This window comes from Sitophilus oryzae, unplaced genomic scaffold (genome assembly GCF_002938485.1).
Source record: "Sitophilus oryzae breed Bouriz unplaced genomic scaffold, Soryzae_2.0 scaffold_158_pilon_pilon, whole genome shotgun sequence".
NCBI lineage: Eukaryota > Metazoa > Arthropoda > Insecta > Coleoptera > Curculionidae > Sitophilus > Sitophilus oryzae.
In genome coordinates, this window is record NW_022146269.1 from 769850 (window position 1) to 795333 (window position 25484).

The window sequence follows — 25484 nt, forward strand, 5'->3', positions numbered from 1 at the left end:
ATGCAATCAAACTCTTTTCGTGCAACTTCGTGGGTATAAATAGTCAGATCTCGTTGGTAAAATAGCAGTTATGGGAAGGAGCCGTTCTTATGGCGACCGCCTTTCGTAATTGCAGAATGAGCGAAAAAAACACGCTAAATTTAGGTTTAGCATTGGCAACGTTGCTTTATATGCCAGAAACACATAAACTTACTTCGGGTTTCTCTTATTACCGATTCTGAACCGTCCTAGAACTGTGATGCGTATGCGCAGAAGGAAATATGAAGACATTATTTTATTTGCGGTTTTAGTTGCGGTCAGATTGTTTACAAATTTATTTTAGCAAATTTTCCTCTATTATGCATAGAATTGGTTAAAAAACTAACAGAAAATAGCAAAAACATTATTGATTATTGAATACCTAACAAAATATGTGCTAGAAAACCTTAAAAATATGAGAAATTAAGAAAAATTCGATATTGAAATTATTTTCCGTTTTTCTGAAAAACGGTAAGAGACCGCCAAGAAAAATGTTCAGATTCGTAATCTACGACTTCAAAATAAGGTGCATACCAATTTTAGGGTGTATACCAATTTTGGTGAAAATCGGACGATTTCCAGTTTTCCCAATAATTACCAAAAATGTCAATTTTTTATTCATTTTTACCTTGCCCCCCCCTAAATTTCATTCTTCCGGCGCCCATGTCGACAGACCGTGCAAATTGAATATATCATTCAGCACATCAAAATCAAGAAAATAAAATATAAAATAAAGTTTCTTATATGCAACACATTGTATTTTATTTAAAAAATTAAAAGAAAGTAATAATAAATTTGAATAAACAATTTTTGGCGACATAATTTCGGAAAAAGCCGAACCGCTCTGAAATTATCAAAAGGTTTGGGTCGCGACCGTAATAGCGCCAAATAGTATTTACATTGTCATTATGGGCACTTTCCAATCAAAACGCATTCCCTCTATCTGTGATTTTAACTTTCTCCGTTGACGGGCTGGAGTAAAAAATCTACGGATGAAAAGTGGCACGTAACAACCAATTAGAAATCAAGCTTTACCCATTATATTAGTTCAAGATTTTTTAGACGCATTTTTTCTTTTAAATCCATTTTCTCTCGAATGCACCTTTTGGTGTCTAATCAAATACGTGTTCAGAGAAAACCCCTTTCCACACGTTTCACAGGAAAACGCCTTTTCACTCGTATGAGTCCTCATGTGTTTTTTCAAGGTTTGTCTGTTAGATATAACCTTTTTACATACCGAGCATTCAACTGACATATCCTTTCCCACCTTGTGAATGCAGCTCAAATGGCGCTTGAAGCTTTTTTCGAAAGTAAACTTTCTACCGCAAATCTCGCACTGAAATGATTCCTCGATGCCCAGCACTTCTTTTTTATGGTTCAGTAATTTATGGATACGGAGATAATATTCCACTTTGAATTTCTTGTGACAAATTTCGCACTCGTGTTTAGCTACATCCGTATGGATCTCCATATGGATCTGTAATTTGGTTTGGTTTGGCACGCCCTGGTTGCATATCGCGCAATGATACTTATATTTTTCTTCGTGTCTCTTGATGTGCTCCTTAATCGAACTACAGTTCTTGCTGGAAAAACTACAAAAAGGACACGCATATTTTTGAATATGCGTAAACTTATGCACCGAAAGCTGCGCCGGAGTTTTAAAAATCATTTTGCAAATGTCGCAGTCGAAGTGAACATCACTCTCGTGCAATTCACGGTGATCATTGAGGAGCTTTTGCGATTTGAAGCTGAGAAAACATTGGTCGCAAGTATAGGTCCCGTGATTCTTCATATGACGTCGAAGATTATCGACAATTTGTCCACAAATACTGCACAATCCTTCTGTATCTTGGTTTTTCTGGTTCTGTCGAATACTTTTGGACTTTGTTGTTTTATGTTGATGATTATTTGATTCCGTACTCTTTATGGTTTTGGAACTCTCCGAATCTTCGGATACTTGAGATAGAGTTTGACATGTTGAATTATTTTTCTCATTCGAGTTTATAATTATTTTCGAAATATAGTCCTTTGTTAAAGGAAGCGTCCTACACATTATATATATGGTGTTGATCCGTTTCCTAAAATTTATTTGTTTCTATTACATGATCAACAATTACGTATATTTAAGAGAAAATTATTTTATTAAAGCTAATAAATTATTCTCATGTGTTCTTCAAAAACATAAACAAAAACAATCTAATATGCAGAAGAACTTTGCGACTCAAAAAGTTAGAAAAATGTTATCGTTATCGCCAATCAATCATGGATATAGGTAAGGAGAAACCTCTCTTAAGGGACTTTGTTTGAAAAATTTGTTACTAAAAAGAGAAAATAAGGGTTCACCAAATAACCACAGTGGCGCTAATAAACAATAAGGGATCGAACTGAACTCGAAGTTAGTCATAGAGAGTAGCAACTCTTTAATTATTTCCTGTTCCAAATATTATTAGAGCTTTATTATTTAGAGATATTTAGTGCGATACATGCAGATTTTCCTATTGGAGATATAATGGCAAAATATTTAAACGTAATTTTACAGCACTTACACAACTTACTACTGCTCTCTGGACCACCAGAAAAGGAGATAAAAATAAACCAAAGATGATCAGATGGTTAAGTAAAAAATTTAACATTTCTTCCGAATTTAAACATATACAGAGTGGTTTCAAGTGTATTCTGGAAACTTCAGCAGCATATTCTGCAGATAAAGATAAGTAAAAAAGTTCGTATAAACGTATGTATAATAAAAAAAGTTGCTTAGACACAGTGTGTAGAAGTTTCATTTCTATTTCGATTTTTTTTAAATAAATTCCCAACTGTGGATGAAAATTGGCGTCTGGGGGTTTTTTGACATGAGAAATTTGATTTTGATGTCAATATGATCCCTACTTGTAGAGAGCGCCACCTTAAACGGGCGAATCTTAAACTATACCGGGTGCGTCTCAAAAGTGGCTCACCTCTCTAATTTTTTTATTTTTTAAGATAAAACAACGAAATTTGGTATGTTAGTATATGACATAAATTAAAACTAATTAACATATTCAATTGTTTTCAGTTAGGTTAGGTTTATTTTTTTACTTTATTCGATAGAAAATGACACTCTGAATAGAATGACATATCATATGTCAACTTTTGACATTTTCGCAATGGTTTATTGTAACATGCGGTACATAACGACAATTTGACTCGAAATACCAAGTGTGTGGTATCAAATTATTCGTAAAAAATGATATGATTAGGCATCTTTTAACCGGCCAGAACAAGACACTAAAAACATTAGACGATCAAATCTATTTTTCCAAAACTCCTTGATTAAAAATTAGTGTTTTTAACATAGCTATGGCACTCTAGATTGAAATTTAAAATACAATTTGTTTTTGAGCGAAAATGTCAAAAGTTGACATATGATATGTCATTTGATTCAGAGTGTCATTTTCTATCGAATAAAGTATAAAAATACTGAGGGTGCCATTTAAAAATCAAAAGTTGTAGTAATTTCCGGTGAAACAGTAAGTGACCGAAAACAATTGAATACGTCAATCAATCCTTACTTTACTTTACTTTTTCGTGTCCGGAACATTCTATATTTTCTCGGCCCAATATTGAGCCACATCCAATGCTTCGGGTTTGCTTTGCCATAAATCGTCGGAGTTACAATGTGCAGGACAATTAACGCACTTTAGAAGGTGTGCCATATCTTGTATCATCCCACAGTCGCATTTGTCGTCATTTGGTTGCGCAAAGCCCCATCTCATCAGATTGGTTTTTACCGGAGCAACTCCTGTTCTTATGCGGTTCAACATTCTCCAGGTTTTAAAGTTGGACGAGGCACCACTCGACAGGCTTTCTGACAGAGGATAGTTTGTGGGTGGTTCATCCAGGGGGCTGCTGAGAAATCGTCGTCTGGATTTTAGTCTTTTAGATTCTTGGTATTGCCCGAAAAGTGGATGACGATTGTCGAATGTTTTTTTAAATTTCTCGCTGAATTCATGTGCCTCCCAACGTGAGTTAGGGCTGTGAAAGCCTGCTGCTTGGTACAGTTTATCCAGCGGAGCAGCCTTCATGCACTCTGTCACAAGTCTACAAGTTTCGTTGAGGCTTACATCGACCTTTTTGGCATGCGCCGATCTTGACTAGACAGGGCAGGCGTATTCGGCTGTGGAGAAACATAGCGCTTGTGCCGTCGTTCTTAGGACATCAGGTTTAGCGCCCCACTTACTGTGGGTTAGTTTTCTTAATATATTGTTCCTCGCAGCCACTTTTTGACGGTTTTTTTCGCAGTGGTGTTTGTAGGTTAGAGATCTGTCGAGTGTGACTCCAAGGTACACGGGTTTATTTGTGTGTTCCAGGGTCTCTCCGTTCCAAGCGACCTTAAGTTTGCGGTTTGCTAGTCGTGTGTAAAGGTGGAATGCACAGACCTGTGTTTTGGAAGGATTTTGTTTTAAGGAGTTCAGCTCATAGTAGGCAGACATGGCGTTTAAAGCGCTCTCTAACCTTGCTTCAACCTCTTCAAAGGTTCTTCCTTGAGCCGTAATGCCCAGGTCATCAGCGTATACAAAGTGTTTTGTGTCTTCCGGTGCTGGCTGGTCGTTGGTGTAGATATTAAACAAAATCGGAGCCAGCACGCTTCCCTGGGCTAGGCCGTTTCTTTGGTATCTCCAGCGGCTTTTTTTTTCCTTCAAGGGTGACATAGAATTGACGGTTTTGCTGGAGTGATTCTATTATCTTCATTAATTGGTAGTCTCCTGTTGTGTTATATACTTTTGACAGCATTTTGCGGCGGTTGACGGTGTCATAGGCAGCGGTTAGGTCGACAAGGGCCAGCCCCGTAATTACTTTGTTTTCATATCCCTTTTCTATATGCTCTGTGAGCGCTAAGACTTGATTGGTGCATGATTTCCCAGGTCTGAAGCCAGCCTGTTGGGGTATGATTTTTGAATCGACGACGTTGCTAATTCGATTTAGTAACAGTCTTTCATATAGTTTAAATAGATGACACAGCAGCGAGATTGGTCTGTAGCTATTCGCAGAGTTGGGATCATTCCCTGGTTTTAGGAGGGCAACTACTTTTGATTTTTTCCAAAGCTTTGGTATCCTGAAATTCTCTCGGCAGTGGTTGAAGAGTTGTAAGAGCCATTCTTTTCTGTCTGGCCCAAAATGTTTGATTTGTTCGACGCACATATCATCGACTCCGGCAGCTTTCCCGTTTTCAGCGTATTTATGCCATCGTTGAGTTCCTTTATTGTAAAAGGAGAACCAAAATATCTATTGTCACTGCGGATATCTCGATGCAGTCGTGCTTTCTGACCTTTTGTCGTTGGCTTTCCATTTAGGAGGAGTTGGTGGGCTACTTGATTGGCTGTTACTTTGGATGGTTCCTGGGTTTGTTTGGGGTCACCATCAAGTTTTCAAGTCAATCAAGCCTACTTTATGTCATATACTAACATACCGAATCTGTTTTTCACCCGGTATATTTCAAAAACGAATCGAGCAAAATATCAAATACGCTATATTTTTGTTATTTTGAATAAATTAAAAAAATAAAGGGTGTCCCATATAAAAACCCAATTCTTTTGTTAATAACTCTTAAATTATTAATTTAAAAAAAAGGATATTTAAACCATTATGTTCTACGTAAAAAGTTGACTTGAAAATGTTTTCTTAAAAAAAGCCAATAGTGTAACACCTCCAATAGAAATAAACCACTTCCTGCAAAACTAAATCAAACACATATCCTATAATAAATGCTATTTAATCTTGTTAAAGCAATTGGTATAACGAAATTTAAATTCTGAAAATAATAAAAAAAAATCAAACAAAACAAAGGTATCAATCAAAAGTAAAATCGATACCCTCAAAGTAGTAAGTTAGATCGGATTGCGTTTCAGCATCCGTCGTCGGGTTAAATAAAATTTGTTGTTGTTCTGCTTCCTCGTCGATTTGGATCACCTCTTGAAATTTGGCCTTTCTGATTCTTTCTTTCAGATGAGTTCTCTCATGTTGGAAAAGATACTTTTTCTCCGAAAACGCCTTCCCACATTTCTCGCAGCAGAACCTTTTCTCGCCAGTGTGGACACGCATATGTTTCTTCAGGTTATGGTTGTTCGCTATAACCTTGTGACAGACCTTAAAACGAGGTAACTTATACAGTAATGTGGGTGGACCATGGAAGGCCACTGTAACGGATACACCAGTTTTTATTAGTCCATTTACTGGATAAATGAAAGAAACAAATTATTAATTAACACTTTGTTCTATTGTGTAACATATATAGTACTTTTTTTTGTTCTAGGCGTGATCATTATTTATTAAACTTAAATTTTATTAAGCTCTTCTAAACGGCCTTGCAAGGAACAGGCCTCCATACGAGGCCCAATATTATAAATTAGCCATCCAACTTAAAACTAGAGTTAATTATAATCTTTAAAAAACTCAACGAATATTCCTTAAGAATATATTAATGGAAATTGTTTAAAAATTATAGTAATGAGTATTATACAGGGTGTCCCAGGCTGAGCGTGCATTAGAAGTCTCTAGTGAACTACAATATCTAGATCAGAGATTTTTTCCACATCACTGTTTCACAACGAGATCTATCGATTAAAAATATTTTCAATATGGCGGCACTTCCGGAGATGCCGAAAGTTGACAGCAACTTTCTTATTTTAAATGGGCACCCCTTTGAATAAGAAGACTAAGGAAGGAGCATATCAAAAATCTTAGGTCCACCGCGAAGGGACTCAAATATGGCCGACTTAAATTCCGGTTTATCAGTGCCGTTCTAATTTTATTTAAAAAAGGTAAAACTATGATGTAGAGTAGACGTGGGGTAGACTCAATAATTTGTTTTTTTTTTTATTTTACGTTACGAATAAATGTTGGTAGTTATTAAAATTGTTATAAAAATATAAAATTCTAATAAAAATAGATAAGTTATAATAATTATTTATTAACACAAACATCCGATACGCTACTGAAGCAGGTAAGTCAAACTGGCGTATCTAAATTCTTTGACATCTAATCTTTGACAAGTAGTAAATAAAAGCAAAAATGCAAGAAAAAATATATAATTAGTTAATTTAAGTGAATTTCATAAATGATCGGTTTACTACACATATGTTTATTATATAGTCACTTACTAGCGAAAAGTTGATCCATTATTTCACTCGATTTTTGCCAAAATCTACCGCACGCTACACAACCAACTATAGAGTCTTTTTCGATAAATCGCGATAGTGTCACTGTTAATTTAAGTTCTGCCACAATTTCCATCTAGATTTACTACCTTTATACAACTATCAGAAGTAGAATAAATAATAAAAAACATAAAATAAGCTCCGTAAAGACTGACAAATCCACAAAATTTCAAATCAAATTCAAATGTGTCAAATGAATCGTCAAACAGAACTGTCAAGGATCCCCACCCTAGAGTCATTTTTCCGCCCACCATGCATGAATACATGGATAACATTATGCTCCTTCCTTAGTCTTCTTATTCAAAGGGGCACCCCCATTTTTGATTACATAATTAAATTCTTTGCAAAATTTTATGAATTTTGATATCAAACACTCTATACCTAACATTAACCGTTTTTGAGAAAAAAAAAATTATAATTTTTGGAGGAAAAGAACTGCCTGTCAAAAAAATTGGTATAGCCTAAACGACAAATTTAATTATTACCTCAGGCACTGTGGCATAAAGAAAAGACATGTGGCTATTTATTTCAAAATTTAAATTGTTCGAATAGTTAGCCGTAACTGTCATGGAATTGAGCGATTAAAAAATTATCATAAATCATTTTTTTTCAAAAGGAAACCCACTTTTTTATTTCACTAATGAAAAGGTTTTTCAATCCGTTACTTTTTGATTATACATGTTCCTATACCTAAAATAAATAATTTTTTAAGTAATTTAAGATTTAATTTTAAAGCGTTCATTTTTTACTTGATTTTATCTAGCTTCCTTTGACATTAAGTGTCAAACCATCAGACAATTTATTTCCTTCTGTCAAAAAACTAATTTTATTTGAATTTCGTATATTACAAATGCTGCTGCTGAAACTTTATAGTGTATTTATAAAAATATATGTCGTATTTTAGTGATAGCTAATAGCAATATGGCATGGTCAGATATAGTTTTTACATGGCGTGACGTTTAAGGTCATAAGCCACTGGTTAAAAAACAAAAAAAAAATAGATCTTATTAAAACTAAATCTTAAATAACTTAAAAACGATTTATTTTAGGTATAGGAAAATAAAAAAAGTGAGTTTCCATTTGAAAAAAATTATTTATAATAATTTTTTAATCCCTCAATTCCAAGACAGGTACGGCCAATATTGTGTGACATTCGAACAATTTAAATTTTGAAATAGATAGATTATTATAAAGATATCGTTAAGGTGTCATTTTTTTATAACGAGAAAACGTCAGTAATCGCGATAATTTATAAACTCAACTTTTTAACACATAACAGGCCATAACTCAAGAACCACTTTAGATATTAAAACTTTTTTTTATTTTCAAGATCGGATATTTTACAATATGTTTGTATAAGAAAAATTCGATAAGGTTGTTTTTTTTATTCAAAAATTGTAAACAATCCATCTATTTACTTTTAGAGCATAGCAATTTTCAGCAATCGTGTAATTTTTTTATTGATAAAGATTTTCACATACTGCCTACAAAGAAAATACAGCCAGAAATATTAACAAAGTTCTTAAAAAAACTACAATCTATTATTTCTAATAGATTTCGAGATATCGATTTTTGAATTTAGAATTCTAATAGCGCAACCACTATCGAACACCCACTCAATTCCACTTATTTTTACCAAAAATGCAAGTGTTTCTAGCTTGCAGTTAAAAAAAATCAAGCTATAGGGAAAATTACAACGATTCGTTAATAAATGAACAAATTAAGTATCACGGAACGTAATTAAATCGTGAAGCTGAACGCATGACGTACACCTTTCCCTAGAACTTTAAGTACTGACAGAGGTATTGATTGGGTCGACCCATGGTACAAAGAATACAAGGTATGATATTGCGCAGGTTGTTCGCTACGTCACAGGTGATAACAGGCGCTATTGGTCAGCACGCTCCGCGCGCCAGTTCAAATCGTCAAGGTATTGCAAGGGTATTGTTATAAACCTGTTTTTTTTGTTTATATACCGTCATTGAATTATCGCTAAGCAAGTTACTGTGGAGCAGTGCGTAAGGAGTTGGGCTAGGAAGCGGGAGACCGGAGTTCGAATCTCGGCGAGACATAACTTTTTTTTTTTAATACTGTTGTATTCTATAGTTTATTTTTGTAGTATAAAAGAAAGAACTATTTATTCTGTTATTTTTTAATCTGCGGTATTAATATAAATTGATTGTTGGTACAATACCTCATTTAATATAAAATAATATTCTACTTTTGAAATGTATCTGGCCCTAATTGTACCTAAAAGTAATATATTTTACAGTGATATACCATATTGTAAACTATTTAATATTTCAGTCACTTAAAAAGTTAATTTGCATTGAATAATTGCCTACCATTAAAGGAAATTTGAGCTATATAATCCTTGATGGTCATATTCTGGGTATGCAAATACTTCCTCTAAATTTTGGGTTTCGTTCAACCGATTTATTCTCAAAACCTGAAACATCTACATATAAAAAGAAGCACAGGTCACTAATTATAATAGACTTCACCCTTGGAATTACTTCTATCACAATTACAATACATTCATCTGCATTGGCATTTTCTACTTTTCGATGGGAAACTTCAACTTCCCAACATTTTTTAAATGATGTAACAATTCCTCTTGTGGTTACTTTTCCATAGATATCCTCATCTCTGTCCTCATGTGAATTCAGAGGCAATGAACATGAAAATTATTTACCATAAACATCGCAAACTAAAAACCTAATAAACAATTTTATACCGAATATAGAAATAAATTTAGTATTCTTACCTATTATTATCGTCCAAATCCATGTTAATAGATAATTATTTTTAAATATATTTTTGGAACTGCTGGTTTTAGTAATTATTAAATTAAACGAACTAAAAAGTCTTAAAAATAACCAATTCTTAACCATAACCCCAAAAAATGCAGATATCCTGTCAACTTTCTTTATTTTTTATTTATTCATTATTTTCCTAGTGACGTCACAGGTGGTATGCGCGAACTGAACGAAATTGGAGCCGCTATCGATCATACCTTGTATTCTTTGTACCATGGGGTCGACCGGTCAACTGCGACAAATCTGCTATATCCCCTTCCACGTCTCTTAGCGATGTGCACAGTTTCTCGGTTTATTTCATATGTTTGGCAACGTGTTTACTGTCCTCTCTTTGTTCAGTACATTATAAACGCATTGTACTCTTCTTACATACGGAAATCTCGACCCAAGACTAACCTTTGCCAGCCCTTAGTATTAGGTATAGAGTGTTTGATATCCAAAATCATAAAATTTTATGGAGATTTTAAGTACCTATGTAATAAAAATAGGGGGAGCCATCTAAAAGAAGAAAGTTGCTGTCAATTTCCGGTGTTTCCGGAAGTGCCACCATATTGAAAATATTTTTAATCGATAGATCTCGTTGTGAAACAGTGATGTGCAAAAACTCTCCGATGTAGATATTGTAGTGCTCTAGAAACTTTTAATGCACGCTCAGCCTAGGGCACCCTGTATATCGATAACAAATAAGTTGCCAATGCGTTTTAGACTAAAACAACTTTTTTACCTATAATGGCCTTCTTATGTGTTTGTTCTTTGTAAAGAGGCCAAACTAACAATTATCATCTATGACAACCTTTTTTATATCTAAAAAAATAATAGATACTATATACAGACCAAGTATATACTCTAACTATTAAGAACTTATAATTAGTCTTGTAATAACGAAAGAGTCAGTAATCAGGAATATTTAAAATCAACCATTCCTAAGATTAAAAAAACGAAAATAGAGCTATAAGAAAATAATAACTAAAATTCGGAAACAAAGTTATAAACTAAAAAGGATAATAATTTTAGATATTTTAATCACAATCTGAGCATAACAATATGGGATCTTTTTTAGTGGGACCAATACACTAATCGTGATACCACTTTTGATATTTGCTACATTGCCCCATGTCTTCTTTTTTTCTATACTTTTTTTGTTCGTTAGGCAAATTTGTATATCTGTAAACCTAACTTCTGACAAGTAGTTTCCGTTTGAATTAACGCAGAAGTGTTTACAAAAAATAACTATTTTATTTGTAGATTTTCTTGCAGTGGCAAAATACCCATATGGGATTTCTTGGAGAGATACCATTTCTCTTCTTCACCTTCTGCACTTTTTTTCATCTCTATTTTTCATCTTTTGCTGTTTTGTTGTTGTGTTTTCCCTTTCAGCAGTTTTATGAAATCAATTTTTGTTCTCTCTTACTTGAAGACTTTCCTTCATCTTTTTCTTATTCATCGTTTGCTTCAACTCATCCTTTTTTTTCTTCAGTTTTAAACAAATCTTTCTAATAAACTATACTTTGTCCTTTATAATTAATCGCTATTTGCCGTGGACGTGTGGACTTTATGGTAGTGTTTTAGTTAGGATTAGGCAAAAACGTATGAAACGATTTCTCTTTATCCTGTATTAGGTTAATTAACGGTTCGTCATCGTCCGAAGATTCAGTGTCACTTATCTCGTGACTCTTTTGTTGAGTTTTTGTTTTAGGTCCGATTAATTGTTTTTTTGGAGTGGTTTTCTCTTTCTGATCGGGATCTTCATCAAATGCCGAAGAAGAAGTGTATAAATCGGAGACTTGACGTTTACTCATGTAGTTATTTTGAGAAGAGGCATGAGAAGCATGAGCTGGCCTGCTTTCATCTATCAGAGGCGGAGATGGCAATTTTGAAACTTTGTTAGATAGAACAGGGGTTGAGACTTGAAAAGATATAAGCGGTCGGTCGATTTGGTCTTGTAACGTTTCCGGTAAAGGTCCTTCAGTTATAATTGAAGGAGCATAAGCATCTTCGGGTATAACATCAGGATCAAGAGGGTATAAGCCAGTGGCTTTGAATCCATTTGTTATATTGGTTTGAGTCATACACTTCGGCCATGTTCGCGAGAAAATTTTATTAAATGCAACTCCGTTTAAAGTTCTCTCTAGAGAATTGCACAGGTAGTTCGACACTTCTTCGTCCCAGTGATGTTCGAAAGACCGAGTAACTGAATTATCTAGAGGTTGGAGCGCATGCGTAGTGTTAAAAGGTAAGCAAAACAGTATTATATTATTTTTATCTGCTTCTTCCAGAGCTTCATATGTTAACTGACACTTTGCACCATCAAAAATAAGCAGACACTTACCGGATGCTTTATGTCGAGCAAAATGTTGAATGAACTCTACGAACAAGCTACTGGTCATGCTGCCTTTGGGTGCCACGCTTACCTTTGTTCCAGGTGGCAAATCTGATGCTAATTCTGATCTGTACCTAATCCCTTTAAAAATAATCATGGGTGGTATAGCACTACCCACAGCATTTACACACATCGCTATAGTTACGTTCTCAGCGTGCTCCGGAGCATCGAGATGTACTCTGGTGCTCCCTTTTTCAGCCAATACTACATTTTGTTTGTGGACCGTAATGCGACACCCCTTTTCATCCATATTATACAAGCGTTCTGGATGTGCAATAATGTCTAACTCTTCATAGAGTTTTTTCACTTCTTCAAAATAGTGTTTCACAATGGGTTTATTATTTTTCTGCGCTCCAGCTAGATTAATTAGCTGGGGATTTATTTTTGATATTGATGGGTTTCGAATCAAAAACATTTTGAGCCATTTGCGTCCAGCCATTCTTGTAGACATATTGAACGAGTGCTTGATTTTAAACCTCTCACAAAATAAAAAGGCTTGTTTCCGGATAAATTTAGGGGTAAGTGGAATACCCAGTTTTGCGAAACGTTTAATTTGCTGCGATAAGTCTCCTTCTAATTGTTTTGTGAGAATAGTTGTCTTCCCAATACTTTTAGTACTGTTACCGCTTAGTAAATGGCTTCTAAGGGTGCGTCTGGGAATATTGAATCTTAACGCTGCAGCATTTGTACTAAGTTGATTATTTTGAACTGCTTCCATGGCACGTCTTAAACTATCTTCATCCCATGTACTACCTCTTTTTCTAGGTTTCGATCCTGACTTTCTTGAAATCTGAAATTATGCGTATAAAATTTAATCCTCTGTTCAATTATCGACTTATTTTTATAGCGATATTTACAGACATAACCTTTCCATAAAATAAATTTAAAAATATACGTATTTGTAATATATTAGCTTTGAAAGAAATGTCTATTCAGTCTGAGCTAAAAAGTTGAATAACCCTTATAAATAATAATATTATAAACATAAAATATTGTTTCAACATTTCCTGTACGTATTTATAACTAAAAAATAAGTGTTCATATTTCCATGATTGGTAGATGTTTCTAGTAAGGCCAACGTACAAAACTTGTTATGGTACTAAATAAAAAAATAATAATTTTGCTTTGATTTCAGTTAAAATATCGGTAGTGTTCCTATGAAAGCCGGTGGTTCTTTATAAGGCCAATCAAAAATTTGACGGTTGGCCTTGCTAGGGCACATGGTCCTTTCTAGAAACATTTGCAAATCATGAACATATGGAACACTTAGTTTTTAGTCATAAATACGTACCGGTAAAGTTGAAACAATGTTTTATATTTATAATATTATTATTTATAAGGGTTATTCAACTTTTTAGCTAAAAAACATTTTGGCCTTACAAAGAACAAACCTATAAAACGCATTAGCATCTTATTTGTAAGCAATATAGGTAATTAATACCTGTGTTAATACGCATTACTATGATTTTTAAATAATTTCCATTAATATATTCTTAGTTATACGATTGTGTTCAAGGAATGTTCGTTGAGTCTTTTAAAGAAGATTATATTATGTTAAGCATTTGATTTTTTTGTTTAAATGAAAGAGCTTTTTATGTAGTTTTAGTAAAATATTTTGATTATTACAACTCTAGTTTTAAGTTGAACGACTGATTTAAAATATTGGCCTTGTATGGAGCCCTGTTCCTTGCAAGGCTGTTTGGAAGAGCTTAATAAAAATTAAGTTTAATAACTAGTGATTACATCTAGAATAAAAAAGTAATGTAATAATAATAATGTTAATTAATAATTTGTTTGTTTCATTTATCCAGTAAATGAACTAATAAAAACTGTTAATTCGTTACAGTGGCCTTCCATGGTCCATCCATCTTATTTTATTTTACAGATTTTCTACAGTACAAATGGCGTAATACCTAGAGGACTTTTTTTGAAGAAATAAGTAGAGGTGTAGGCATTTATTATTATAAAGTCTGTAGATATTTTTTAAACGGTTTTTATTTACGCTCTGACTAAACAACCGCTGGCGGTATTGTTACAAAGAAATACCGTCATTCGGCGGCATAATAATTCTATATTTGTAAATGATGGTAGAAAATTGAATTAATTTGTCGTTGATGGCGGCATGCACTTAATCTGGTACAAGAAAGCCGTCCAAACACATGGTATATTGAAATTTGGGTAAAAACCCGATGGTTTTAGTATTTAAAATGTGTATCTTAACCGTCCCTATAAGTTTTATATTTAATTTTTTTTTTAAACCTCGAAACAAATGAGATAATGGACTCTACTCTATCGTTGACTCACCCTGTACATCAATACATAATCCCGGAACTTAGTAAAAACAATAAGTACATAAAATTTGGTGAAATAAGGGCGATATTTCTGTTTTGTAAAAAGTGTATCTACCGCCCGGTGTACCGGCAATACGGCCGCGCGCCGTACCTGAAAAATTTACCTCGTTGTTTGGCGGTATTCATGTTTATGTAAAACCGTCTAACGGCGGTCGTTCTATACCGCCAGCAGTAACTTAGCCAGTTTGTTTATATTAAGCAGTATACAAGAATGCAGGGTATAACCCTGTATAACACAATAGATCTGTATGGTCGCGGTGATTAAACCTCCCTCCCCTACAATCTACATACAGGATGTAAGAATAAGAGCAAAAAATACAGGAGTCATTTCTTTAAAAAAAAAATTATAAAATTTTCTACAAAGTTATCCAAACTCAGAGTAGGTAGAGACTTATTAAACAATGGCACAAATTACCTATAACAGATGCGAAAGAAAGCGACTGCATCGGAAACCGCTCGGCAAACCCGACACGCCTATTGAGTGGTGTAAATACACCAGTCGTTTAGTCCGGAAACCTATGCTGTGTCGTATTCGCTTGCTGGAATGACATAGTGCGTGGTTATATGTTTCTTTTTAAAACGCGTGTAGGATTTTTGTTGAACTTTTGAACTGTTATTTTTAAGTTTTGGTAATTTGTATATCTTATTTAAAATGGGATGCAAATGTGTTTATTTATAAGGAAAAAAAAAGATATTTATAGTATAAAAATTAATTTATTTAACAAAATTTAATTAAAATGTGACAAAATAGTTACCTTTCTATTGGTTCTATCGGACTTTTTTCGACTATATAAATCTTTGTTTGAAACTTTAATACATCAAATATTTTCAATCTAATAAATCATTTAATGATGTAAATAAGAGGAAATTTCTCACATGGGTGGTCAAATTTTATAGTTTTCATTATATCAAACAGCCTCTGAGAAAAGATTTCAACTCAAAATGCCTTTAATTATGTTTGACTACATCATTAAAAAGGGTCTTCAAATACATCAATGTGATATTTGTCTAAAATTTGCAAAAGAATCCGAATCTCTGGATAACTCGAAATTATTTACCCATTTAAAAGCCTTTGATCATGAAAGTGGAAAAATTTGTTCATTTTTTTTTGACGGGCTGGAAAAATTATTTATATTAAATTTTGATGAGTTTTGCACTGAATAAAACATTCAGAGGCTGTTTGATATAATGAAAACTATAGAATTTGACCACCCATGTGAGAAATTTCCTCTTATTTACATCATTAAATTATTTATTAGATTGAAAATATTTTATGCATTAAAGTTAGTACAAAAAATAAAGATTTATACAGTCGAAAAAAGTCCGATAGAACCAATAGAAATGTAACTATTTTGTCACGTCTTTAATTAAATTTTGTTAAATAAATTATTTTTTAAACTATAAATATCTTTTTTTTTCCTAATCTCCTACGAGCTGATATAATATGACGAGCAATCTATTAAATTACTGTGAGATTATACAGAAAAGTCCACAGACTTCGAGACATAGGAAAATCAAGTCCAGTTAGCGTGTGTCCAAATTTTGACAAGTTTTCAAAAATTACAGTTTTGTTTAGACTGACATTTAATTTCGCCTGACTTCTCGGTGAATGATTTTATGGGAGTACATACAATCTAAAATTTACGGCCATGAAGAAATTAAAAACTTGGAGCAGTTAAGACAGAAAATATTTAATGCCTTTGACACTGTCACCCCTGATATGTTATCCAATGTGTGGAGGGGATTTTATGATCATTTGGGTTATTGTTTAATGCAAGAGGGAGGCACTTTTGAACAATTTTTGTAATTTTTTAAATTTCATTATCCTGTTTTTTTACCGTTTACCCATTACCTACCTTGACGGACATGGGAAAACGGAGGTCCTTTTCAGGACCGCAAATATTCTGATTGAGAAAATTGGTAACTTTTTTTTGGATTAAAAAACAAAAGTTGTTAATATAATATCAATTTAAAAGGGTTTTAGTAGTTTTAATACACACTATGATATAAAATTTATTATTATTATAATGTACATTATTAATACTATTGTTCATTCGAAATGGCATTAAGGCCCAATTGCAACAATGATTTAAATTTTTCTTAAAGATAAGTAGAGCTTAGAATGGGCTGTATTTATATTTACTTTAATATTCACCTTAAATGAGGGAATTTGACTGATACAATTTTTGAATTTGAATTGTTTTTAATGATATTAACAATTTTAGTTCAATTTTTAATAAAATTTATTTAATATTAATAGAAATCCAAGGGATTTGAAACCTCTTTTAGCGATTTATAACATTCTCAAATGAATTACAGGTGCCCTTATTTTGAATGAAAATCACACAGCTTTTTTCATAGTCGCTGCAGTTGCTATAGCTATAAAAAACTAATTTTTTAAGGTGTGAAAATTGCGACACACGCTAAATGGACTTGATTTTTCGTATGTCTCGAAGTCTGTGGACCTTTTTGTATGCCTCGATAACATATTGGTGCAGATTATTTTCACCCAAACAAATAATAACCCAAACTATACATTGATGCGGATTGTCTATGAACCCATTCTGAAGGTCATAGAAACCTGAACGCGTAATTCGGTGTTCTTTCGCATCTGTAATAGGTAATTTGTGACAATGGTTCACACTAAATTGGTACCATTTAGTGTGCCGATATCATAAATCAAGTCGCGATTTTAAGAAGAATTATTATATGGGTATATCATATACAGATTGTTCCAAACAGCTACTCCAGCTACTCTTGATAATATGGCAACATAGGTAAGTAGTAGATTAAATTTACATGAAAGAAAATCCAGAAAATATCCAGTGGTTCTCAAAATTTGAGCAAAAATCATTTTTTGTTTAAATTTTCAAATTAAAATAACTCGGTTATTTTGGAATTACTTGAAAAACGTTCAAAAAAGTTAAGTTAGTTAGTAAAGTTAAAAAGAGAAAAACATGTTTCTTTTGACCAGATCTACCACTCCTTAAAATACTTGCACTTATTTCTGGTACACCGATATCTGATAAAGTTACAAGGATCTAGCCATTTAGGATTGGAAATAAGTCCTAATTATTTGGAAATCCGATTTAAATAATGTTTTCTATTAAAATCAAAAAAATCTTATTTAAATAAAAAAAATCCGATTTAAATAAAAAAATCTGATTTTTTTTAAAATATTTTTGCCAACCCTGAGTATGACCCATTATTTTTTACACCCTGTATAATATTTCCCTTCAAAACTTAGGTAACAAATATAGAATAAACTAGGTAACAAAAAGTTATTTAAAAAAGTTCTTACCGAACATGCTACGGTCCTATCTTCTCCAATTTTATGAATACAACTCAAGTGTCTCTCAAGGCTTTTCTTAAATGAAAATTGCCTACCGCATATTTCACACTGAAATATTTCATCGACTCCGAACAATTCCTTTTTGTGGTTGAGTTGTTTGTGTACATGCAAATATCTTAAAAAGATAGTAGAAAATACATTTTATTAATCTTTTGGTACTAACGTCTACTAATTTAACACGTTAATAAATAACAAGTAAGCTATACTTGGTTAAGAATTTCATAAAAAAACTAGTTTCTCGGTGGCTCTAAACCCTAGATCATATACAGGGTGGTCCGAACTGTATTCCGGAAACTTCGGCAGCATATTCTGTACATAAAATTAAGTAAAAAAGTTCGTATAAATGTGTGTCCTAAAATACTTAGTTTCAGAGATACAGGATGCAGAAATTTCATTTTTATTTCGATTTTTTCCAAATAATTTCGGAAGTAACGTCAATATTTGGATGAAAATTGGTGTCTGGGAGTTTTTTGACATGAGAAATTTGATTTTGATGTCAATATGACTCCTACTAGTAGAGGGCGCCACCTACATATTTTTTAACTGGTTTGAAGAGTAATAACTTTTCGTCCGTACCTGTATAAAACTACTGAGTAAAAAAATTTACATTTCCGACGTTTTTTACGTGAACAAGGTCTCTTGCTAAAAATCGCTACGAGTAATGGTTTTCGAGATATTTGGAATCGAAATTATCAATACCTGCCATCATTGACACAAACTAAACATGTTGACTAAATAGCTATTAGACTGAAATCATAAATTTGAAATGTTTTTGTGCCAAAAGTTCAACAGACACTGTTTTATCATCATTTTTCGCAGAAAAATTTATGATTAATTTAAAAAAATAAAAATTTTCCAAATTTATTATTTCAGTGAAATAACTATAGTAAACGCCACGAATGTTTGGAAGTGATTCATCACTTAATGAAGTTAGAATCGACACGCTCGCTATCATTTTTACATTAAAAACGTAAATTTTTACCGCAGACGTAGGTTTTTAAAGGCCCGGTCTAATCATCTGCCTGCGCTCCTCCTACTTATTCTAAAATGTTAGCGTGATTGACAAAGACGATACTATATCGCGTTTCTTTGATTGATTCGTTTTTGTGTGTCAGTCCATTGGTGTGCTTGCATTATTATAAATAAATGTGGATTTTTGAGTCAGAAATAAATATAATAATAAGTTATCAAATTAAAGTCTTTGTTGTTATAAATAAGCATTTATTAAAAAATGAAATATCATTTTTAAGGTGTTAATTTTTATCACACTGTCTCATGCCCATACAAAATTCGGTTTTTTTAGTATTTGGAGCAATTATTATTAATCAACGCAAACAGTCAGTTAATGTAGTTTGAATACTGGAATCATATTAATTGGGCCTCTTTAACAAATATTTAAACAGTTTTTTTTATTTTTTAATGAAATAAACGAATTATATCGACAATATTAGTATCTGTACTCTTTAAAAATTTTGTACATCTTTAAAAATAATCTAAAATGTCAATAGTCCATGGGTATATTGATAAATAAGTTCTAAATTACAAGAAAATGCATTTTCTACGGAAACTTAAAGAGATAGGTAAAAAATGATATAATATAATTTGAGAGACAGTTAAATTGTGCATCTGATTCTCGTAAAATAAACAGGGTGTTCCATTCAAAATTAAACAAGTTATTGCCGTTTGAAGCTAATAATTATATAAAATAAATTTTTAGACACTCTGTATAAGGTAGTATTATTTTTATTATTGCAACACAATAACTGATCAGTAAATAAACTTCAGTAAATATTTAGTATTAAAAACTTTGATACCCTTGGAGAAATGAAGCCTTAAAATTTTTACTGCAATTTCACAAAATTGAAAATATTTCAAAACGGTAAGGTTTAAGTATAATAAATCTTAATCAAATTTACCTTTATTTTTAATCGTAGAAACTAAAATGTAATATAATACAGGGTGTTCCATTTAAAAAATACAACTTTGATATTTTTTACTTATTTGGGACACTCTGTATCTTGTAAAATTATTTTTAAATTGTACCTCTAATAGTCCTTCATCGAATCCAAAACTTACAATTTGTAAAAATCTTATCGTTTATCTACAATACTCCGTGTCGTATGTGGTGAACAACCCTGTATAAAAGCGGTCGATAAAAGAGTAATGAATACAATTTTTTAATTAAAAAACGCAAAAAACAAGAAGAAACTAAGATTATGACCATTGCCTGGAAACTTATATGGTAAAATGTTGATAAAATAATTTAGTACACACTAAAAACACGGTATGTCGCTAGTGGTAGGAAAAATAATTTTTAGAGGTTACTAGTTTATTTTGGTTGCCTGTGATATGCATATACAGGGTGTTTCCTAATTAATCTAAAAAATAAAAAATCGTTAGAAAACGAATTAAGGCGGGCTCTTAATAAGTATATTTATTTTTTTCTCGACAACCGTTTGATGAACAAGAAAAACTCAAATCAATTTTGTTGAAAAACGATGGCCAGTCAACATTGGCATTGTACTTTCGAACATGCATCGCGTCGGTTAAGTAGCATCGTAGAAACCAAAATATGCAACAAAGTAGCTGAGAAATTAATTCAACTGTAACTGTAAAATATTTTTACTAAGTTAAATTGTTTTTGCGGTCAGGTTTCCCGGACGCTTTTCCAGATCCGGACCGTCCCGGACACTTTAAAATTTGAACGTATGGAAACCCTAAATATGAGCCAAACTTAGATTTTTTAAACACCCTGTATATTTTTTTTATTTTGTTTTCCTTATTATGAGTTTTCTAAAAATATTATGTGCATACTTATTTTCGCAAATAACGTAACAAATGCATTATTTAACTTTTTGAAATAAATCAACCTAATTTAAAAGAGGATTATTATTTTATTTAACAAGATAATTTTGCTTATCATTATGTTATCTTATCTACTAAACTGCAGTAAAAATGAAATTCATAACTCTCAATAATAAGGTAAATAAGATAAATATATAATATACAGGGTATCCCATTTAAAAAAAAACATAAAAAAGTTTAGGTTGTATTCAAGAACCACAGATCGCAGCAAAAATACGTTACTAGTTACGTCAATGAATTCTGCGTGAAAAACTCTATGGGGTTCAGTTTTCACTTTCAGATTCGATCAGTTATAAGCTATAAGATAACCGAGATAAAAGGGGTCAAAAAAATTTTCAAATTCACCCTGTATTTCTGAAACTAAGAGGACTATAGCAAATCTGTGGTAGCATCTTTAGTTTGATAAAAAGTAGCACAGTCATGTGAAAACCGCGTCTTTATAGCTCTACGAGAAACCCTGCAAAACGAAAATGAGACACCCCGTACAGGGTGGGTCAAATTGAACACTTTTAAAGGGAAGCACCCTTTTCTATAGGACATAGACGAAAACTAATAGCGGTGTCTGGAGCTCAATTTTTATCAAAAACGTTATGGTGAAAACCGCACATATCACACCAATATCTGTTACCGTTTCGGAGTTACGGGTTGTTGTTCAAAAATGTGCATTTTTAACAAATCGCTTTAACTTTTTTGCTATTGAAAATTTTTTATTCATTCAAAAACATTCCCAAAGTACCTTTTAACGTAGAATTTAGATATTAATGGTTTAAGTATATATATTTTTTAATTAATAATTAAGAGTTATCAACAAAAAATTTGATTTTCTGTGAGGGACACCCTGTATATTTTTATTTAACTGAAAATAATTTAAAATTACCTTTCCAAAAATATAGCACACTTGATATTTTGTTATAGTCCCCTTCCAAATAAAGTATTTTTAAAAGTTAGCCACTTTTAACTAGTAGGCTTTTAGACACTCTGTATAAGGTAGTATAATTTTTATTATTGCAACACAATAACTGATCAATAAATAAACTTCAGTAAATATTTAGTATTAAAAACTTTGATACCCTTGGAGAAATGAAGCCTTAAAATTTTTACTGCAATTTCACAAAATTGAAAATATTTCAAAAACGGTAAGGTTTAAGTATCATAAACCTTAATCAAAATTACCTTTATTTTAATCGTAGAAACTAAAAATGTAATAATATACAGGGTGTTCCATTTAAAAAAATACAACTTAGATATTTTTTATTTATTTGGGACACTCTGTATCATGTAAAATTATTTTTAAATTGTACCTCTAATAGTCCTTCCTCGAACCCAAAACTTACAATTTGTAAAGATCTCATCGTTTAGCTACAATACTCCGTGTTGTATGTGGTTAACAACCCTGTATAGTATTTCGTTTTAGTTGCTGTTCATACCTAGAATATTTTTTGCATTTAAAGCCTGAGCCGTTCAAAGCCTACTTATTCAAAGTGGGCGAGTTTTTAAAAACTCTATATCTCAAAGAGGAATCGAGCAAAATATCAAGTATGCGATATTTTTGGAAAAGTAGTTTTAAATTCTTTTAAATAAAATAAATATATTCAGAGTGCCCCATATAAATTAAAAATAGAAAATCAAATTTTCTGTTGATAATTCTTAAATTATTAATTTTAAAAAAATTATACTTAAACCATTAAACTCTACGTAAAAAAATGTTTTCATAAAAATATAAAATTTTCCATAGCGAAAAAGTTACGGCGCCGGCGATTTGTTAAAAATGCATATTTTTGAACAACACCCCGTAACTCCGAAACGGTAACGGATGTATAGTAATCATGTTTTTGATAAAAATTGAGCTCCAGACACCGATATTAGTTTTCGTCTATCTCCTATAGAAAAGGGTATTTCCATTTAAAAGCGTCGAATTTGACCCACCCTGTACATAGGTATGAATTATCTTTTATGTGTAGTGTATTTTACTCTCTTCTGTATTTTTTTGTGGCGTATAATAAGTAAAAAGTAAGAAATAAATAAGCAAAGTAAACCTACCTTTCAACTGTAAATTTCTTAGGACAAAAATCACATTGGTACTTAGGTATATTAGCATGAATTTCCATGTGAACTTTTAAAGCATTGGTGGAGAGAAGGCCCTGTCCACAAATATCACATTTAACATTAAACTTTCCTTCGTGTCTTCGGATATGATTGATCAGGGTTCGTTTGGTCTTGAATTTCGCAGTAAAATTACACAAAACGCACGAATAACTTTCGGTATGTGTAAAATTGTGCAGGGCTATGTCCATAGGAGTGTAAAAATCGATGTTGCATATTTCACATTTGAATAAAATGTCCTTTTCAACTTCCGTAATGTGCGTCTTAACGTGGTTATCGTATTTTTTCTTAGTCTTGAAATTGATAAAACATTCTTGGCAGTTGTACTGGCCATGGACGTAAAGATGCTGCAGTAAATGTTTAAACTTTTTGCCGCAAACGTTACATTTAGATTTTGTCGTTTCGTCTTGATCAGATATTTGTGAATTATCAGAAAAATTCTCGGTATTTTCCATACTTTCTTCCTCCTCCGAAGCTTCGATTTTTTCTGAAACGATTTCGTAATTTATTTCATCAATAATTTCGTTTTTAATTATAAGGTCTTCAATTTGAATGTATTCGCTTTCATCCTTTACCAAATGAACTAAAATTTCTTCCTGATCTGATAACAATAAATTGTCAAATACAATACTTTGCAACCTAAAAAAGAGCATTTTAGAATGTTGTTTAATTTTTGGCGAATGCGCAAGATTACACCTTAAACGCCAGTAACTTTATTCAGTTCACAATCTTTTTTATTTATTACAATAAACAGGGGTTTTAATTAGGCATGAGAAATTAATCACATAAAACTAGTAAAAATACACTATATACAGGGTGGTCCGAACTGTATTCCGGAAAAAAGTTTGTATTAATGTACAGGGTGTCCCACTTAAGATGGATACAAGCCAATATCTTGGTTGTTTGTTGAGCGATCTTTTTCATTTTTGGCAGGAGGCTGTATGGCTATAAGACGTACATTTTGTCCAGGGTAAGAAATACGATACCTCATAGACGTACGTTTTATTGGGGTTAGATATTTTTCGAGTCAAGAGTAAACTACCCGTAGGACTGTATTTTAAAACACGCCTTATATTGACATCAAAGTCAAATTCCTCATGTCAAAAAACTTCCAGACAAGTCAATTCAGAAATTATTTGGAAAAAATCGAAATAAGAATGAAAGTTCTACAACCCTGTATATATATACATTTATATGAACTTTTTTCCTTATTTTAGTCTGCAGAATATGCTGCCGAAGTATCCGGAATACAGTTCGAACCATCCTCACCCTGTATACTCCACATCCAAGAACTTTACATTAAATTAAGTAAAATTAATATACAGGGTGGTCCGAACTGCATTCCGGGAGCGTATTCTGCAGATTAAAATAACCTGCAGCGTATTCTGCAGATTAAAATAACCTGGAGCGTATTCTGCAGATTAAAATAAGTAAAAAAGTTCATATAAATGTATGTCCTAAAATGCTTAGTTTCGGAGATACAGGGTGTAGAAATATCATTTTTATTTCGATTTTTTCCAAATAATTTAAGAAGTAACGTCGATATTTGGATGAAAATTGGTGTCTGGGAGTTTTTGGATATGAGAAATTTGATTTTCATGTCAATATGAGTCCTACTTAGAGGGCGCCACCAACATATTCTTTAACTGGTTTGAAGAGTAATAACTTTTCATCTATACCTGTATAAAATTACTGAGTGAAAAAATATACATTTACAACTTTTTTAACATAAAAAAGGTCTCTTGGTAAAAATCGCTACGAGTAACGGTTCTCGAAATATTTGAAACTGAAATTATCAATACCTGTCATCATTGACAAATTAAACATCTTGACCAAATAGTTATTAAGACTGAAATCTTAAATTTGAAATCTTTTTGTGTCAAAAGTTCAACAGAAACTGTTTAATCGTCATTTTTTCGCAGAAAAATTTATGATTAATTTAAAAAAATAAAAATTTATTATTTCAGTCAAATAAGTGTGCTTATTCTTTGTCAATAATGACATGTATTGACTATTTCCATTTTAAATATCTTGAGAACGGTTGCTCGTAGCGAGTTTTACCAAGGGACATTTTTTACGTAAAAAGTTATGGAAATGTGTATTTTTTTTAGTCAGTAGTTTTATACAGGTACCGTCAAAAAGTTATTACTCTTCAAAACAGTCAAAACGCATGTAGGTGGCGCCCCCTACTAATAGGAGTCATTTTGACATCCAAATCAAATTTTTCGTGTCACAAAACTCCCAGACGCCAATTTTCATCCAAATATCGACTTTACTTCAGAAATTATTCGCAAAAAATCGAAATAAAAATGAAACTTCTACACCCTGTATCTCCGAAATTAAGTATTTTAGGACATACATTTATACGAACTTTTTTACTTTTTTTTATCTGCAGAATAT

General features: G+C 32.2%; 2 protein-coding genes across 2 annotated transcripts in view; both read right to left on the reverse strand.

Annotated features, from left to right (window-relative positions):
* Positions 1–841: 841 nt before the first annotated feature.
* Positions 842–2090, reverse strand: LOC115879860 (putative zinc finger protein 840). The gene has a single exon (XM_030896878.1). The coding sequence runs from the start codon at positions 2069–2071 to the stop codon at positions 1067–1069; it is 1005 nt and encodes a 334-aa protein (XP_030752738.1). The 5' UTR covers positions 2072–2090; the 3' UTR covers positions 842–1066.
* Positions 2091–10672: 8582 nt separating this feature from the next.
* Positions 10673–25484, reverse strand: part of LOC115879903 — a 45515-nt gene continuing 30703 nt past the window's right edge. Inside the window, exons 2-4 of the mRNA XM_030896947.1 lie at positions 23022–23723; positions 18066–18231; positions 10673–13203 (exon numbers count right to left, since the gene is read on the reverse strand). Coding sequence (XP_030752807.1) covers positions 11599–13203; positions 18066–18231; positions 23022–23723 — 2473 coding nt within the window. The 3' untranslated portion in view covers positions 10673–11598. The remainder of the gene's footprint in view (positions 13204–18065; positions 18232–23021; positions 23724–25484) is intronic.

What these genes read in the sequence shown, in the direction of transcription:
- LOC115879860 (XM_030896878.1), bottom strand. Translation starts at nt 2,071, where the DNA reads ATGTGTAGGACGCTTCCTTTAACAAAGGACTATATTTCGAAAATAATT.